The sequence below is a fragment of the Lingula anatina genome, chromosome 6 (genome assembly GCF_051362555.1).
Source record: "Lingula anatina isolate TDL-2025a chromosome 6, LinAna3.0, whole genome shotgun sequence".
Lineage (NCBI taxonomy): Eukaryota > Metazoa > Brachiopoda > Lingulata > Lingulida > Lingulidae > Lingula > Lingula anatina.
Genome location: NC_141772.1, coordinates 19,418,133 through 19,435,090, shown reverse-complemented (window position 1 = coordinate 19,435,090; position 16,958 = coordinate 19,418,133). Strand labels below are relative to the sequence as shown.

Genomic DNA, 16,958 nt, shown 5'->3' with positions numbered 1-16,958 from the left:
CTTTTTCCATCTAATTAGGTGCTTCAAAATTGTATACATTGTGTATCTAAACGTAGGGAAATATGTCAGTAAAAAAAAAAAAAAAAAAAAAAAAAAAAGTTCTCCCCTTTACCATTAAAATTGAGGCTCAGGTTCCTATAGTTGAAATTAAAATTCCTATAATTTCAGGGCCACTGCCTCACTAGGCCAGCAAGTGCTATTTAAGGACATCACAGCCTTTCAACTGTGTGAGAGAGGAGGTAAGAAAATCTGAGCAGGCTGTGAGATTTTGTTTATTTTCAGAACTGTAAAGCTATATTTACAAACCTTAAAAATGTGTTTTTAAACATGTTTAGCTATAATTTTTACTTGTTGGCTTGCCAGTGATTTATTCACAGATTTACATGATTGGTGTATTAATTTGACTGTTGAGTGTCTGTTTTTATTTGTGTATTCTTTTGTTCTTTTATTCATCCATTCAGCCTTAATTGTAATCTGTACATCCATAAATTCTCTCATTTATCCATCAATTCCTTTACTTGTAGTCTTAGTATTATGTATTAATTGATCATTGACAATTATAAACAATTAAATCACTTGTTCCACCTCATTCATTGGTTCATCAGTTCATCGCTTGGTTAATTCATTGATAATTTTCCTCAATCCCAGCCAGGTTTGGTACTTACCAGGGGCGTAACCAGACCTTTTAAAATTGTACGCACTGATTTTGAAAATTCCCAGGTACGATTATATTCAGTGAAAAATACACTGAATTTATGGAGAATAATATCATGGTTGGCTCAAAAAATTGTACGCACAGTGCATCCGTGCGTATGCCTGGTTACGCCCCTGCTTACTCTGATAGGGGTATGTTGGAAGGAATGAATTCCAGAACAGAGTTTTTTTTTTGTGTGTGTTGTTTTGACATGTGGTTATTTCCTCACACTTAAAGTTAAAACTGACATGAGATAAGGAAAGAGGGGAAAACTGAAAGCATATCGATTGCAGTAAGAGCCAGAGGTGCATGCCCTGGTGCTTGGATTTTCAATTTTGAGTTTGAATCATCTAGTTTTTGAACAATATTTACGGTACTTGTCAGAAGATTTATTCACAAGATATGCATAATTATATGATCATTCTTATTGAAGTATAAAATACAGTTACTTTACAGATTTTCATAAATTTTATTTAACCTTGTTATTTATAATTTAAAACCAACCTTCATAGATGAATCAAATCAGTCATGAATTTTTGTAATGGTTTTAAAGGTTGATCAAGAGTTTATAAGAAGTGGGAGACTCATGCTTACATGCTCTTTTTTTCCAATTCTAAATATCTTATTTAGGAGACACCATTTTGTTTTTCAAAATGGATGGATTGAGAGACCCAAGGAATTGCCAATAAAAAAATGAATTCTTGTCCCCAGCTGTAGTATCTGTATGGCATAATGCAACCAACTTTTCTAAGTTTATCTATGGGGAGAGCTGTGACAATTTGATGGGATTATTCTTTTTTATTATTATTATTTCAGTTTAAAAAATTTTGTCTGGTAGTAGTCTTTTATCTAAAGTAAATACAAAAAAAAAAAAAGAAAAAAAAAAAAGAAAGAAAGAAAAAAGAAAAAAAGCAACAGCTGGTAATATGCATGTATAATTCAGAATATAGTTGCTAATGTGAAAATCCCACAAATGATCTTTGTCTTTACCTTTCCTGTTTGATTGCATTTGATCTTAGTTACAACCATCTTTATATATTGATTTTGCCCGATGTAAACACAACACCTATTAATATGGCCTCATTTCTGTGTTCATGCATTGGGTCTCTCCTTTAATTTCAGATGTCCAATCAAAGCCCCCTCGTCCAAAACTAACCACCATCCACTCTGATGGTATGGTTTTGAGAGAAGATTTTGAAAGTGGACAAGAGTTTGATAGCGTAGTGTGGTAGGTGGTAAAAGCTGGACACCTTTTTACTTGAGTATAAGTGTGTAATGCTAGAAAGTGATGAATGAATAAGATGTTGAAGCAATAAATCTTAAAATTTTGGATTGTTTTATTGTGTAGTGATTTATGGAACAACTGAATATATGTAGATAAAAAAAAGAAATATAGCTTTTAATATATGTTTTACCAGGTCTTCAACAATTGGAGGAGAGCTCAGTGACAAATGTGGGATCGTGATGTACAGGAATTCAGCTGTCTTCTGCCACACAGATGGAGACAGGGTCATGGTCACTAATCCACTGAACACCACCACCGCAGTAGCTCTTCAGTTTGCTTTGAGTAAGTGATTGTCAGTTCATTTTTAGATATGGGAGAGAGGGCTGCCTGGGGACCCTGAACCATGCCCACACTTAAAAACAAAATGGCAGTTACAGCATATGTCCTTTAGCACATTGTGGTAATACAGCGAAGACCTTAAATTGCACAAGTGATAGAGGATTCAAAGCAACTTTATTTTTCTTATTTTTTTATGTTTAGCACCAGGAAGTTGTCGGCCATCAGTTGAAGATGAACCAATCAATATCTATTTCGCTAGCAATGACAACTGCTCTGATTGGACAAAAATTGACAAGATAAGGTATGAGTAGCTCTTCAAAAAAAAATTACATGAGCTCAGGGTTCTCTTGGATATATTGCTTGATTTTTTTTCCCGAAAATGAAAATTTACTATTTTTTCGTTTGTTGTACCTCCTGTATTTAGCTTATGTTCTCTGTCCTGAGTTAAGGGCATCTTCAATAACAGCCACCTTAAACATGAAAATTCTCAGACACAAGCCTAAAATTTTCCGTACCGTTAGCTTACGGTCAACCTGGTCGAAGGCCTTCATCAGACTGACGTGAGTAGTTGTTCACACTCACTGACCGCTAGGTGGTATAGCGGCCAGGACCCTCTTGTAAATGTCGGGTAGATCAACCCCCCCGTCCCTTTCATGGGTGGCTGGTATCGGCTGATGTTGATAGCCTCTCGTATTTTTCGCAGGATGTCGGATGATTCAGATTGGCCAGGTTGGCCGTAAGCTAACGGTACAGAAAATTTTAGGCTTGTGTCTGAGAATTTTCATGTTTATCCAACAACCAAGCTAATGAACATTTTTGCTCAACAGTCACCTTGTTTATCAGTGGAGGTGGCAAGATAACTACCTTATGTTTTATGTGAAAAGAACCTTTGTATGTTGATTTTTTTTTGAGTGGCAAAAACATTGCTCCGATACAAGAAAAAAAAGAGTCAAAAGGTGTGATAAGTATGTATGTTCATTACAAAAGGTTACCAATTTAAGAATTAATCTTAAAAGAATAAAAGTTAAAGTGGCATAAGTGAGATGTCTGATATTTAGGAGTAATTTCCAAGAAATGATGAGATTTTAGGTAGCTTTTTTGTTCAAAAAGTGTCAAATTCCCTTCAAATAATTGCAAAGTTTGTCTTGCAGAGCACCAGATCTCCCATACACTGTGACCCATATCATACACCTTCCCACAAATGCTCAAAAACATGGTGTCTGCTTCAAATGGCAGCAGGCGAGGTCTGAGTTCACAGACAGTTTTGGCGGCTGCTGGGCAATGGATAATGTTTTGATCAGCAACACGGCTCTCACTCCCACCTTACTGCAGGAAGACTTCGATCCTATAGATCCCAGTTTGTGGTTGTTTTTCCCAGGGTCTATGATTAAAGTGAGTTTAAGTAAAAATTAGGAAAAGGTGAAAACTATAAAATGGATTTATAAATCAAAATTTTGTCAAGAGTGTTGGATATAATATACTTTGGAGGCCAAGAAAAAGGTGTAGTTGCAATCTTCAGGATAATCCTGCATCTTTTTTTTTTTTTTTTTTTTTTGTTCAGTAAGTCAAATGAATCATATTTCTTCCAGATGGGGTGTAAGTCAGATGGCAGTGCCATGATATTTGGTAATGAGGCTGGAGAGAACATGGCCACAACACGAGACATGGACCTGTCTGCTGCAGATATCTCGGACATTATCCTGGAGCAGACATTTGAGGATAGTTATCTGACAGGGTGGGTGGGTGTTTGTGTGGTACAGCATATGTTCCTTTAAGTATTTGATTAAAGACTTTAACTAACTAGAGAGAACTCCTAGAGAGCAGATGTTGGCCATGGAAAAAAGCAATGTGAAATTCTTTTAAAATATTAGGAGGCTGAGATTCAGTTAAAATTGTAATTATAGCTTCTTTCCTCTTGAAATATTGTCTATTCCAAAAAATTATCAAATTATGTGGAGACTTAAACTTATTTTCCACTGATAAAGAGCCAAAAAGTACCATGGTCTTAGTTGTCTGAGATAATTTAAATAAGCAAGGACAAAAGGAAAGGTTTTCCTTAATTGATTGGTAGCAGTAAAGAATTTTAGTCTTCAGTAGAGATTGAATATGCCTTCAAATTTCTTCAGTTGGCAAAATTTGACTTTTGGGTTATCTTCTACAGGTAACACTACCCAACAATGCCAGAGTCAAATAATCAGTTTTGTTCACATTTGTGTCAGTTATTAATGCAATATGCCATGTAACAATTCATATCTTTTTAGTTGGCACAAAGAAGGAAGTTTTGCTGGCCATGAGTGTGGAGTGATACACGAAGGGAAGGCAATGGTGTTTGCACATGCAGGACCACGTAATTTATGCACTCCTTATATGGATATGACCACTGTGGGGAGCGTGCGCTTTTATTTTGCCATGGGTGAGTTGGCTAGTACAGGGAGTCCTTGGCTTATGACTGAGTTTTATTCTCTTCTTTTGAGTTCATATTTATGATGTAGTCAAAAAAAAAAGGTGGAGCAGCAATTGCTAAATGTTTTATGGGAGATGTGTCCTAACCAGGAATTGCCACATGTGTGGACCATAAACCTATGGAACCTCTGTAATAATAATAGGGACTATTTCCAGACCCTATCATACTAACTGTGGATCGATCTGCCACACCAACTGAAGCTGTTAGGGGGTAATAAACTATTGTTTACCAGCTTCAGCAGCCATGCCAGACATCTAAGCCAGGTCATGACAGGTCTCCTGGGCATCCTTGACATACTTCTGAATGTTCACACAGTTCTTTATAATCTGGCCCACAAGTTCAATGTATAATCATGGTAATCGTTTGACAGATAAAATTGTTATACTAAAGATTTTTATGCAAGTTTGAATTTACATATATTATTTTCATGTTTCAGGTACAGAGCCTTGTTCTTTTGGTAACTTTACAGATGGTCTAGAGGTTCTAGTGTACTCTGAGGACAAGAGAGGTCACACTCGGACACTGGACATATTGCCACCTCAGAAGTTCAGGGTACAGACTTCACTGTTTGTAGTTTTTAATAACAACTCATACACTGTACACTGTACCACAAAATTGACCAAATTAAGTGTTTTTGCCATGGTGAATCATAGCTGTGTGATGCAGCAGATACTGACATACTGATACACATATCAATTTTTTTTTGCTTCTATAGGGATTATTTAACCATATTGTGTAAATTTATAGTGGAGCACAGACATATTAACAGTTTTAGCTTTGATATTTGATTTAAAAAAAAGGTCTAAAAAAAACATTATGTACCAAAACTGTGGAAATTAATGTCTAAAAAATCACAAAATTATGTCATGCGATAACATCATTTGTAGAAACCAAAGTTAGTCTCGCTTCCTCTGGACCTGAAGTCTAAAAAGATGAAATCTCGAATCTGCTGGATCCAGAAGAAGCATGGAGGCCTGAACAACCATATTTGGAGCATTGACAGTATCCAGCTTCTGCCCCGTCTTCCCAGCATGCCCTCTCACTATGTGCAGTTTGGTCTGAACATGAACTGTGGCACAAAAAGTGATGGAAGGTAAGTTATTAGCATAGGTGTTGGCAGTACCCACGGTTTTGGTTCCCTACTCTTCTCGTCCCTGTATCCACCTCGGTGCATGACCATGTCTCCGTTACTGCTCATTACTGCTTCTCTTCCTCGAGTACAAGGGCCTGTGTATCCATCTCTTAGATTTAAGTCACACATAATCTCAATTTAATCCACATCAATTTTGGGCTCTGTTGGTTCACTGGTCTGATGGTGATTTTTTTCTTTGAAACATATCATTTTAAATCATATGCTGTAATTGTGTCATTGACATTGTGTTTTTAACAAAATTAGAAATGTAATAATGTGTTTACTATCATGGTAGAGTGAAGCTGGAGTTCTCCACAGATCGGGGAGACAACTGGTACCTAGTCCATCAGCCATGTTTGCCTGGAAGATGTCCTGGACAGCATCACACAATGTCTTCTGTCTTCAAACCATTCGAGATTAGCGGGTAGGTGTTCCCTCACAATTGGCTGTCATCTTGATCATTTAATAAATTTAAAAAACTACATAAAACAAGTTTATAATACAAGAACACCAGTCTACCATTATTAAAAAATCCTAATTAAAATTATTTTTTTAATGGGAGTTTGTGCGTAATGATACTATTAATATAGTACTAATTGATAGTATTACCACCTTCTGACAGTGAACTGTGGTCCAGCTGCTTTAGAATCTCTGTAGTAAAAGCACCCATATTTTATTTGTTTTATATTATGAATAATTATTTTTCAAAGATGGCAGCGTGTCACTGTGCCTTTGCCCTATGCAGCTCTCACATCCACCACCAGATTGCGCTGGCGACAGGTTGGAGGGTCGGGTCAAGTTCACTGGGGGATAGATACAGGTAACTATCATGTGGAGACCTGACACTGTCAGTATTGAAAATTGCTACTTTTTTCTAACTTAAAAGTATTTACTATTTGTGATGCATATATCATGCACTGAAAAGAATAAAATAATGAAAATAAATTTAATTTTGCAACTAAAAGTTGGATTGTGCAAGTCATAAATGAATTGAATAAAAATCAGAAAAGGGGTACCAATATACTAATTTCCCTTGACACAGATTTTATATTACTGGCATTTTGTGTGTAAACTTTGCATTGGGAGGGCTGTGCATTACTGTTAACAAACTTGTTCTGTATAGTGACGCCATCTATCTTTTCTTATTTGCAGTTTTTATTGGACCCTGTTCCAAGGGGTGTGGTGGACATGGTTACTGCAAGGAGAGTGGATGCATGTAGGGAACTTTTCCATTTAAGTGGGAGGATTTAGTTTAAATATCCTCCAAACCAGTAACAAAAAATTATGATATTTATTTAGTAACTTTAGATGGCATGATTTGACTAAAGAGCACTCAAAGATTCCCATCTCCTCCAAGGAAATTTTAAAATATTATTTTAGACCTGGATCAAGTAAAATGGTATTCATTCCTTTCCCTTCTGCATACCTATCTATTCTGAAAGTTTTATCAAAAATATGTGAAAAGCTTTATGAGATATCTTGAACATAAATAAGCAAACAGAAAACTAGACCAATGCTGATAAAAACATAGTATTACTAACCTCCCTTTTCAAAGATATAAACATTTTTAAATGTTTAAATTTGTTTAAAATTTGGAACTAATGCTGTCCTTGTTGCCATGGTCACCGTGATAAATTATGTGAAAATTCCAGATGTGACTTTGGCTACAGTGGTGACACCTGTGAGGAGACAACAGCATCACATCCAACATCACTTGTGGAAATGTTGTCACCTTCAGCAGACCAGGTAGATGTTTTAAATATTCTGAATTATTTATTTACAACATGAACTTAAGGTGGATTGCACAATAGTAGGTGAACATTATTTTTGGTAAAGGCATTCAGTTTTATGGTTACCTATCAACTATTCCAAAATTTGAGCCAAACGACAGAGGAGTTAGGCAAACATAGGCTTTCCCTGTTGCTTGTAAATGTAGCTTTCTGGAAAAATATCTACTGCAGTAGTAATTCAGTAAGTTTTGACATAATGAATGATTAATTTACCCTTTTAGAAAAATGTTTTGTAAATTGATAACTTGAAAGTTTTGAAAAGTTTGTTGGTTTCATGTCAGAAGTTACTGTGCATTGTTGTGATTGTCTGATAATGATAAATCTTGAAATAATCAGAATATTAAAATGAGGGAAGTGTTTTAAAATTCAAATCAATAAGTGTAATTTTCTTTTATCACTGTGATATCCAACATTGAGGTGGGTTAAGTGATAATAGGATATAATTGTCCTCAGGTTCTACCAGCAAGGTTCATGAGCATCCAGGGGGCGACACTGAGTTATGCCTGTGGCGTGGTGGCCAGTGGGAAGGCATTGGTGTTCAATGGAGATGAGATGAGAAAGGCAGAAACTGTGGATCTTAATACCACCTTGTCAAGGTATGTTAAAAACTTGAACATTTAGTTGGTCTTGAAAATTTTGTCAGAAAATGATTCTCTGTCAACATAACTTTTTACACCTTGAAAATTTCATCAAACTTGAAAATGGGCCTCACTTTAATTTTGTAAAGTTTGTTACATAATACGGACTAGTTGGATTCAGGCATTTGAAGAAATTGAATTGATTTTTAAGTGACAAAATTACCAAGTTTTACCGTAGGCTTTATTATAATAAGGAAGGAGGAGTGAAGGGGGTTATGAGAAGGCAGTGGAAAGGTTGAAAGGGGTTAAGTTTGTTGTGATTTTTAATGGTGCTTAGATTTTTAAGACCTGGGATTGGGTATCAGAATAGAGCATAATGACAAGATTTCATTTGGGGTTGGCATAAGAGGGGCTCTTATTGGTCAGGTATCAATAAACTTACGTATTGTATTACTTTGTACTTTATGCCGTTAACAGAAGCTTGAAATATGAAGGCTCGTAACTTTTAAATTTCATTATAGATATCTACAGTTTAGCCTGCGTATAGGCAGTGAGTCACCAGTCAGTGCCTGTCTGTCCCCTGACCGACCAGATGAAGCCGTAATACTGGATGTTTCATGTAACGGTGGGATAATGTGGGACACAATGAAAATGTTCACTGCCAGCCATTATACAACACCAAGGTATACTAGGCTCTCTCTCTCTCTCTCTCTCTCTCTCATAATATTAATTTAGAATGCTGAGAGCAAATATCATAAACTTCAAATTATGAAAGATTTTCGGGGACATAATAATATTAGCTTAGTGGACATGGTACATGCAGCTACTTGTATTGAACACAAAGTTCTAATTACCCAACAAAATATCAAATAAACTTGTTCTTTTAAGACTTCTAGTCCTTACTATAATAATTAAATAATGGGTATACTATGCTGATGAAAACTTTCAGGTTATAACGTAGAATATTTTTATGTACAGACACAGATGTGTCTGTACATATTGCCATCACCTGCGTCTGTCGTCGCCGTCGCCGTCGTCGCCGTCGCCGGCGCCGTGCACTTTCCTTGTAAACACGATAAGTGGAAGGCAGTTTTACTTTTTGGCTTTATATTTACAGAGCTGATGAATATTCATAAAACACAGGTCAAGTTCGAAAATCAGCATGATCGGGCCATTATTGTAGAAATTATGCTGTTTTTTTCACTTTTTAGCATATATGCAACACTGTAAACACATTTCAAGGAAAACCGATTGGCCTGTTGTCATGAAACTCACAGGAGTAATCGATCTTACTAAAACGCAGGTCAAGTTCGAAAATCGTCATGATCAGGCCACTATTTAAGTAGTTATGCTTTTTTTCACTTTTCAGCATATATGCAACACTGTAAACACAATATAAGAAAAACAGACAGGTCAATTGTCATTAAACTCACAGGAGTGGTCAATCCTGCTAAAACACAGGTTGAGTAAAAAAATCAGCATAATCGGGCCATTATTTTAGAAGTTATGCTGTTTTTTCACATTTCCTCAGATTCAATTCTTAGACATGTTAACAGTTTCATTATTTAATTAATAAGATACGTAAAAGTGTTTGTTTGACATTTCCTGCATCTTTACAACATTGTTAGTTGATTTTGTAAAAATGATGGTAAAGTTGTTATCGTGTATTGTGTAATAAAGTTTCAAAAATGGAATCAAACTCATATCAATGCAGTTTGTCAGGTTCAATCATTCACTATGTTCAGAATCTCAGAATGGAAGAAATTGGACATTTAACACTGCTCTATTGATATTTTTCCCATCTCATCAATTTTCTTAGTTGATCATATAAAAATGGCAGTAAACTGTTAATTTTGTTTTATGTTAAAAATTGTTAAAAATGGAAATAAAACATTTCAGAACAGTGCTGTCTTGTTTACATTTTGGCATTTTCAAGTTGTGACTTTTAAGTTCCATGGGCCTGAAGACCTTTGCAAGTCACAGTTTCTGAATATCCATGATACTAATATTTTATTATTAAAAATTGATGGTCATTATGCTGTTAAACATTATGTAATATTGCATCAAAATTTGAAAAAAAACTATTTTGGGCACTGCTCCCATGATGACCATTTAAGAAGAACCATGTCACTTACTGTTCTCAAACAGTACAGTAAATATGTACAGATGTGTCTGTACATATTGCCATCACCTACGCCTGTCGTCGCTGTCGCCGGCGCTGTGCACTTTCATTATAAACACGATAAGTGGAAGGCAGTTTTACTTTTTGGCTGCTTGGTAATTCTTACTGCCAGTTAAACAGTTTTTTGTGAAAATTTAATTTTTCACATATTGGCATTTTCAAGGTGTGAGTTTGAAGTTCCACGGGCTTGAAGACCCATGCTAGTCACATTTTCTGAAAATCCATGATACGTATATTTTATTATTAAAAATTGACGGTCATTAGGCTGTTAACCATTATGTAATATTGCATCAGAATAGAAGAAAACACAATTTTGGGTGCTGCTGCCATGATGACCATTATGGGAAAACCATGTTAATTATAATTGCCAAACTTTCAAAAAAGAAATACAGGACTAAAATGCAGCCTGAGTTGGAAAAGTAGTCTAATTGGCTTCTTTTTCTGGAAGATATACATTTTCAAAGTGTAAACTTGTCACATATTTTAATTACATTGGTATTACCTGTTGAGGATAATTAAAATTTGATGTTGAATTTGCAGTTTAACATAATGTATTTTTGCATCAGAATTGACAGTAGCCTATTTTGTGCATAGTTATTTCCTGTTTTTTGTCTGTACATTTGACAGCTTTGCTGCCTTGTTTTAGGGTCGAATTTATTCATCTCTTGCCTTCTGCCATTGGTCCAAGCTGTCGTTTCCGCTGGTGGCAGCCAAATCACTCGGGCCACAAACTGGACATCTGGGCTCTGGACGATATCTCCCTGACCAGTAAGCTGTATAATACAATCAGCCTGGACGTAGGGAAGCTGCACATACTGGACAGTGGGGTGAAATTACACTTGGGGGAGATTGGGAGTTTCTGTGGAAAATTAAATGCTGTGAGGTTTGTATCACTTCATACATCTCTTATGCTATCTCAGCAACGGTCCATGTACTTTGTGCACTTGCAATTATTATATAGATCTATTGCCTTATTTGTTTGTTTTTTTTTAATTACTTTTTTTTTTGTTTGTGTGTGTGTTTAATGATGAGGTCCAGAAAACATTTTTATGCACAAATGTAATGTACTTTAAAAATGACTCCATTTTTATTGTCACTATGATAACACAAATATCAGGCTTTATATTTACTTGAACCTAACATGTAATCCAATTTGAATAAATGATATTTCCTAAGCAATGTATTGACAAGAAAACTTGAATTACACCAGCCATTCATTTGCAATTTTAAACCTCAAGTTTTTTACATGCTAAATTCTATGAAAACTGCCAGATTTGTGAAGCCAGAACATCAAGAGGAATCCCGCTCCATCACCACTAACGCTGTCCACATTGGACCCAGCCATGAGGTGGAGTTTGAGCTCGTCCTGGGGTGTGGTCAGCGTTTCTCGGACATGGTGGACAACAGCGTAGTGCTAGAGTACTCCACTGACCATGGGATGAACTGGAACAAGGTACAACTATGATGGTGGTGGTACATTTGAATGAATAATTAATACATTTACAACTTAATTGTTTCAAGGGTAACTGTTTTGTAAATAGCATGATGAACTTCAAGATTATGGACTGTTAAGCTTTATTGGCCAAATAAGCGTTGTGAAACCTTTGTCATATTATTATTATTATTATTATTATTATTATTATTATGAAGATGATGATGATGTTAACATTTAACCAAGCTGATATAATTAAGTTCTGTGTCTTAATTTGTCGAATATTATGTAATGTGAAGCTTTTTCATATTATATGAACATTAATCAAGGTATCATAAAATATTAATTTTACAGGTGGTGAGCTCATGCCTGCCACCCCAGCAGTGTCCTCAGTACCAGTCAGACAGTAAATACTCTGCCAGTGAGTTCAGACAGTGGAAGAGAGTGGTTGTGCCTCTGCCAGCTCATACATGGTACATACATATTAAACATGAAACTTGTTGCTGTTTTTTTCTATTACATATGTTAAAATGACTCAGCACCTCTTTTTAGAACTCTAACAGAGTATGTGCCAAAATGTTTAAAGTCTTCTGGTTATTCAGGTCACCTGAGTAGAAGAATCTTGATACAAATTGAAAATGGTGGCCTGTAACTGATTATATTTACCTGATTTTAATGCCATTTGGCATGGGGCTAATATTAATATGACCATATTTCTAAGTTAAAAAATTAATAGGATGCAGTCTCATGTATATAAGACAGAACATCATGCAAAGATGGAAAAAAGAGTTATTACATTTGCCAAAGTGCCCTCTGTTGTTTATATATAACAGGTCAGTGACGACCATGTTACGGCTGCACCAAGCCCAGTGGACACCTGGGGACAGCTGGGCAGTTGGTCATCTCTATGTTGGTCAGCAGTGTCCAGAGCTATGTAGTGGACATGGGAACTGCTTTGAAGGGGTTTGTAGGTAAGGATATATTTAGGTCCTAATTTTAAGTCTAAGTTTTGCAATGTATATGTTAGACCTATACAGAACAAAAAAAAATAAACAAAAAATTCCTGCAACTTAAATTTTTTTTTCTATTTAACCAAGGAAAATCCAATACCATTGATAAAATAGACCATTGACCAGTTTTAGAGTTTTCAGTTATAAATTTTTTGTCATTATATTGGAGACAGTGAATTACTGTAGTGGCAGTCAAATTAGATTTTTACTTATCTGCCTCTTGATGATTTTATGGGGTTATGGAATTAACATTAGAAGGTAAAAAAAAAAGCCTGGAAAAAAGATAAGGGATATAGGTAGACCCAAAGTGGTTTTTGATTGAAAAAGTATTTCCTTTATTTAAGTGAATCTTAGGTCTAGAGAAATTTTCACTGTTGTAAATTTATTATTATTATTATTATTGTGATGATGATGATGAGTAGACTGTATGCTTTTGTAATTTTTATTATTCATGAAACGTTACAGATGTGATCCAGGCTACAGCGGTGAAACCTGTCAACCAATAAAGCCACTTAAGACTCATTTGCATGAAGATTTTTCCCGGATGGGCGAGCTTCACGAGACCTGGGAAGTGGTGCTGGGAGGAGAAGTGGTTCCAGTCAAGAAGGGATGCGGCACCATTCTGTCTGGAGAATCCCTCCATTTTAGTCAGGTGACATAGCCTACTTTCATTTTATCATTTTAATGATCAGCTCAATTGATATTACCCCTTTTCCCCCTAAACAATATATTGACAATAAAAATTTAAAACTTTGTCAGAAAAAGTACATTTTGTAAATAAAACCAGCAGTGGTCATCTCATTACAAGCTGACCATGCCTCATAATTGTTCAGATTAACCAAAATAAGGATATATTGAACACTTTCATGTGACACCTTTTTGAATGACATAAAAAAGTGGTTAAATATAGTTATGTCCAATGTAAGTGTTATGAGGGGTTAAATATGGGTATGAGTGTCTTATTTGATAAGATTTTAATGTTATGATCATGAAATATTCTAAAGTTTCTTAAATGAATTATAGTTAACATTAAGTTATTTGTCACATATATTAATGATTACCCCGGCCTTCAAGTTGTTAATTAATAAGTATAAAGTGCACAGTCACTGTGATGCTCTTGAATCAGACGCATCTAATCTCAACATGTTAATAATTACCATGACCAGTATAAAAGACCCGTGCATGTTCTTGCAACTTGAACATTAAGTTGAAAACTCCTTACTATGGAAATGTGGGCAGCCACCCTTGTCGTGATAGGTGCTTTTTGCACGATTACCCATGTTGAACCACAAAAGCTACAAGGTATCGATAGAAATCCCCAAGTGGTTGTGACCAATGTCTCTCAGTGTACTTACACACTGACCGTTCCTGCTGCTGAAAAGTCATGTAGTGGTCAAGATCAAAGAGTTGACCAGCTACTGGACAAGACAAAGAGGCAAGAGGCAGCATTGATGGCAGTGCAGTCTATGCTGATACAAACTGAACAACGATTGGGTGAACAGACAAAGGTAAGTAAAACTAATGATTAGAAGTCACAGTTGTCTATCGGATTTTGCTTGAAAAAAAATTATATAGAAAAGAGTTATTTTGAGAATAAAGATGTAAAGATGTTTTAGCTTGGAGATTTCTAGATGATCTCTCAGGGGCGGATCCAGAGATATTTTCTGAGAGTCTTCCAATTATCTCTGTTGATCCATCCTCTATTTTTGACCGTCTTCCAACAGAAAAAATTAGATACCCGTCAATGTAAACTTGAAAATCTGACCGTCTTCCGGAAGACCCAGAAGACGGCCTAAATCCGCCCCTGATCTCTTGTTTTCAAGTTCATGTAACTGTTATCCAGCTTTTTTAAATTAATTAATTAATTAATCTGTTTGTTTATTAATTTATTCCAGAACAGATATGGTTTTGATTTTGGACTAAGATTAGCTTACCAAGTAACATATAAAATTCAAATAATATTATGTAAGAACAAGGCTTAACTGCTAAATTGTGCAGGTTCAATTTCATTTCTTGCAGAAGCTTGATGAGCAGGCATTGGTCATACAGAGCCTGTCTGCCCAAGTCCAGGCACTCACTAGTTCTATTTCCAAAGGACCATTGAAGAGGGAGTATCAAGGTAATAGATAACTTATGAAATACTTAATGCTTTTTGATATTTCCCACTGCACCTATCTAAAGATATACTTGGTAAGTTAGTAGTATGGACAGCTTAATTATTATCCAGGGAGTTTCTGACCATTATATTAAAATGAAATTGCACTTTTCTGTTAATGGAAATTATGTTGTTGTCTTTCATATTATAATTATTGTCTTTATGTAAAATTTATTCTTGAAGGGCATGTGTAAAGTCTCCAAAGAAGAAACTCAGAATAGCTTAGGTCCCCAACCTTTGGCATTTATATATAGGTCCCAAAATAGAAGCAGTGTGTGTCCCCAACAACCCCCCCCCCCCCAAAAAAAAAAAGAAAAAAAAAAAGAAAAAAAAATGGGGTCTCCAGCTGCACAGTTTAGGGTTCTGAACGAAAATAGCATTGGTCCCCAACCTAAGCAATCCAGTCCACAGCCTAAATGATAAACAGAGACCATATGATTGATTCTGATCATTTGCAAATTATTCACTTTTGAGAAAAATTATCAACTTTCATTCTTTTTAAATTTAAATATTTAAACCTATTAAAATTTCAGATTGTTCTGAATGGCGCCTTGATGGTTACAATAACTCTGGTGTGTACAATGTCACCCTCAGCCACGCCCTGACGCCCATCTCTGTGTGGTGTGACATGGACACTGACGGCGGTGGCTGGACAGTTTTCCAAAAGCGCCAAGATGGTTCCGTTCATTTTTTTCTCGACTGGGACCAGTACAAGACTGGTTTTGGGAATGTGGATGGAGAGTTCTGGCTGGGGAATGACAACCTTCATTATCTGACCAATCAGAAAGATTACGTTCTGCGGATTGATATGTGGGACTTTGACAAAAACCACAGATATGCTGAATATGAGCACATGAAAGTGGATGCGGAAAGCAACAAATTTACACTTCATATTGGAAAATATAGTGGCACAGCTGGTGATAGCCTAGCACATGTTAACAATGCAGCGTTTTCTACAAAGTATCATGATAATGACCTGTTTAGTGGTAATTGTGCTTTTAATATTAAAACTGGGTTTTGGTTAGGAAGATGTACCAATGCAAATCCTAATGGACTGTATTATTTTGATCCAAAATATACTGGACAAGAAACAATAAATTGGGAGTCATGGAAAGGCAATTACGCCCTGAAAAAAATTGAAATGAAATTGCGACCAATGCTTTTTCATGTTTATTAGCAATATTTTTTGTTTAATTTGTGATTTTTTGCTATGATTAATGAGATTTTCACTCAGTATTTCAAAATTTTAAGAGATTGAAAATTGGAAAATGAATTATTTTCATAACATTTTATATAAGTTGTGTGGAGGAATAATGCAAGAGCTTAGGCTGGGTAAATGATACATAATGTAAGAAACTATCAAATGCCATAGTTTATGAGCACAGTACTAGTATTTTTATGTTATACATTGTATTCTTCTTCTTACTGTATAACAAGTTTAGTGAACTTTTAATCTGTCATTTGTCAGGTTGGGAATTTTTATAGGTACAGTTGTACAGAGTTCTCGTTCACAACTTTCGGACCAAAATTTTAGTCTACTTTGGCCAGAATATAATTCAGAAGACTTATGCGAAGACTTATGATGATAAATAATTGTGAAAATGCAATATAATGATAATAAATCATACCTATACAGTTGAATATGTTTGTGTTTTCTTTGGTCTCATAGTAAGTACTGGTAGCTCAAGGGTCTTAGAAGGAATGTAATAAACATGCTGGAGAATGCAGCAAAATTTACTTTTTCAGAAAATGTAATTATAAACACAGAATGTAAGGAAGGCTGAAAAATGCATCAAAAAGTCTCATTTAATTCCCTTTCCCCAAATGCACCAATGACACTTTCATGACAACTTGTTCAAAACCTGGGAGGTGGTCTCAATCTTTGCCTGAACAGATTTTATCTTGTGTATTGCTTTCATGCAAATTGGGACTCAAAACCCACTTCCATTTTTGTACC

At 35.5% G+C, this 16,958-nt stretch overlaps 2 protein-coding genes across 2 annotated transcripts in view; both read left to right on the top strand.

The window, feature by feature from the left end:
* LOC106177362 (reelin) overlaps window positions 1-16,958 on the top strand; it is an 84,547-nt gene that overhangs the window by 4,181 nt on the left and 63,408 nt on the right. Inside the window, exons 4-23 of the mRNA XM_087015990.1 lie at window positions 169-239; window positions 1,817-1,922; window positions 2,113-2,261; window positions 2,460-2,559; window positions 3,410-3,650; window positions 3,848-3,993; window positions 4,520-4,671; window positions 5,159-5,274; window positions 5,610-5,815; window positions 6,150-6,278; window positions 6,565-6,674; window positions 7,007-7,070; window positions 7,507-7,600; window positions 8,098-8,240; window positions 8,744-8,905; window positions 11,051-11,287; window positions 11,677-11,857; window positions 12,191-12,309; window positions 12,670-12,807; window positions 13,312-13,498. Coding sequence (XP_086872116.1) covers window positions 169-239; window positions 1,817-1,922; window positions 2,113-2,261; window positions 2,460-2,559; window positions 3,410-3,650; window positions 3,848-3,993; window positions 4,520-4,671; window positions 5,159-5,274; window positions 5,610-5,815; window positions 6,150-6,278; window positions 6,565-6,674; window positions 7,007-7,070; window positions 7,507-7,600; window positions 8,098-8,240; window positions 8,744-8,905; window positions 11,051-11,287; window positions 11,677-11,857; window positions 12,191-12,309; window positions 12,670-12,807; window positions 13,312-13,498 — 2,851 coding nt within the window. The remainder of the gene's footprint in view (window positions 1-168; window positions 240-1,816; window positions 1,923-2,112; window positions 2,262-2,459; window positions 2,560-3,409; window positions 3,651-3,847; window positions 3,994-4,519; window positions 4,672-5,158; window positions 5,275-5,609; window positions 5,816-6,149; window positions 6,279-6,564; window positions 6,675-7,006; window positions 7,071-7,506; window positions 7,601-8,097; window positions 8,241-8,743; window positions 8,906-11,050; window positions 11,288-11,676; window positions 11,858-12,190; window positions 12,310-12,669; window positions 12,808-13,311; window positions 13,499-16,958) is intronic.
* Window positions 14,070-16,486, top strand: LOC147761306 (fibrinogen-like protein 1). The gene is made up of 4 exons (XM_087015075.1): window positions 14,070-14,354; window positions 14,845-14,965; window positions 15,535-15,987; window positions 16,470-16,486. Exons 1-4 carry the CDS (start codon window positions 14,070-14,072, stop codon window positions 16,484-16,486), a joined length of 876 nt encoding a protein of 291 aa, XP_086871201.1.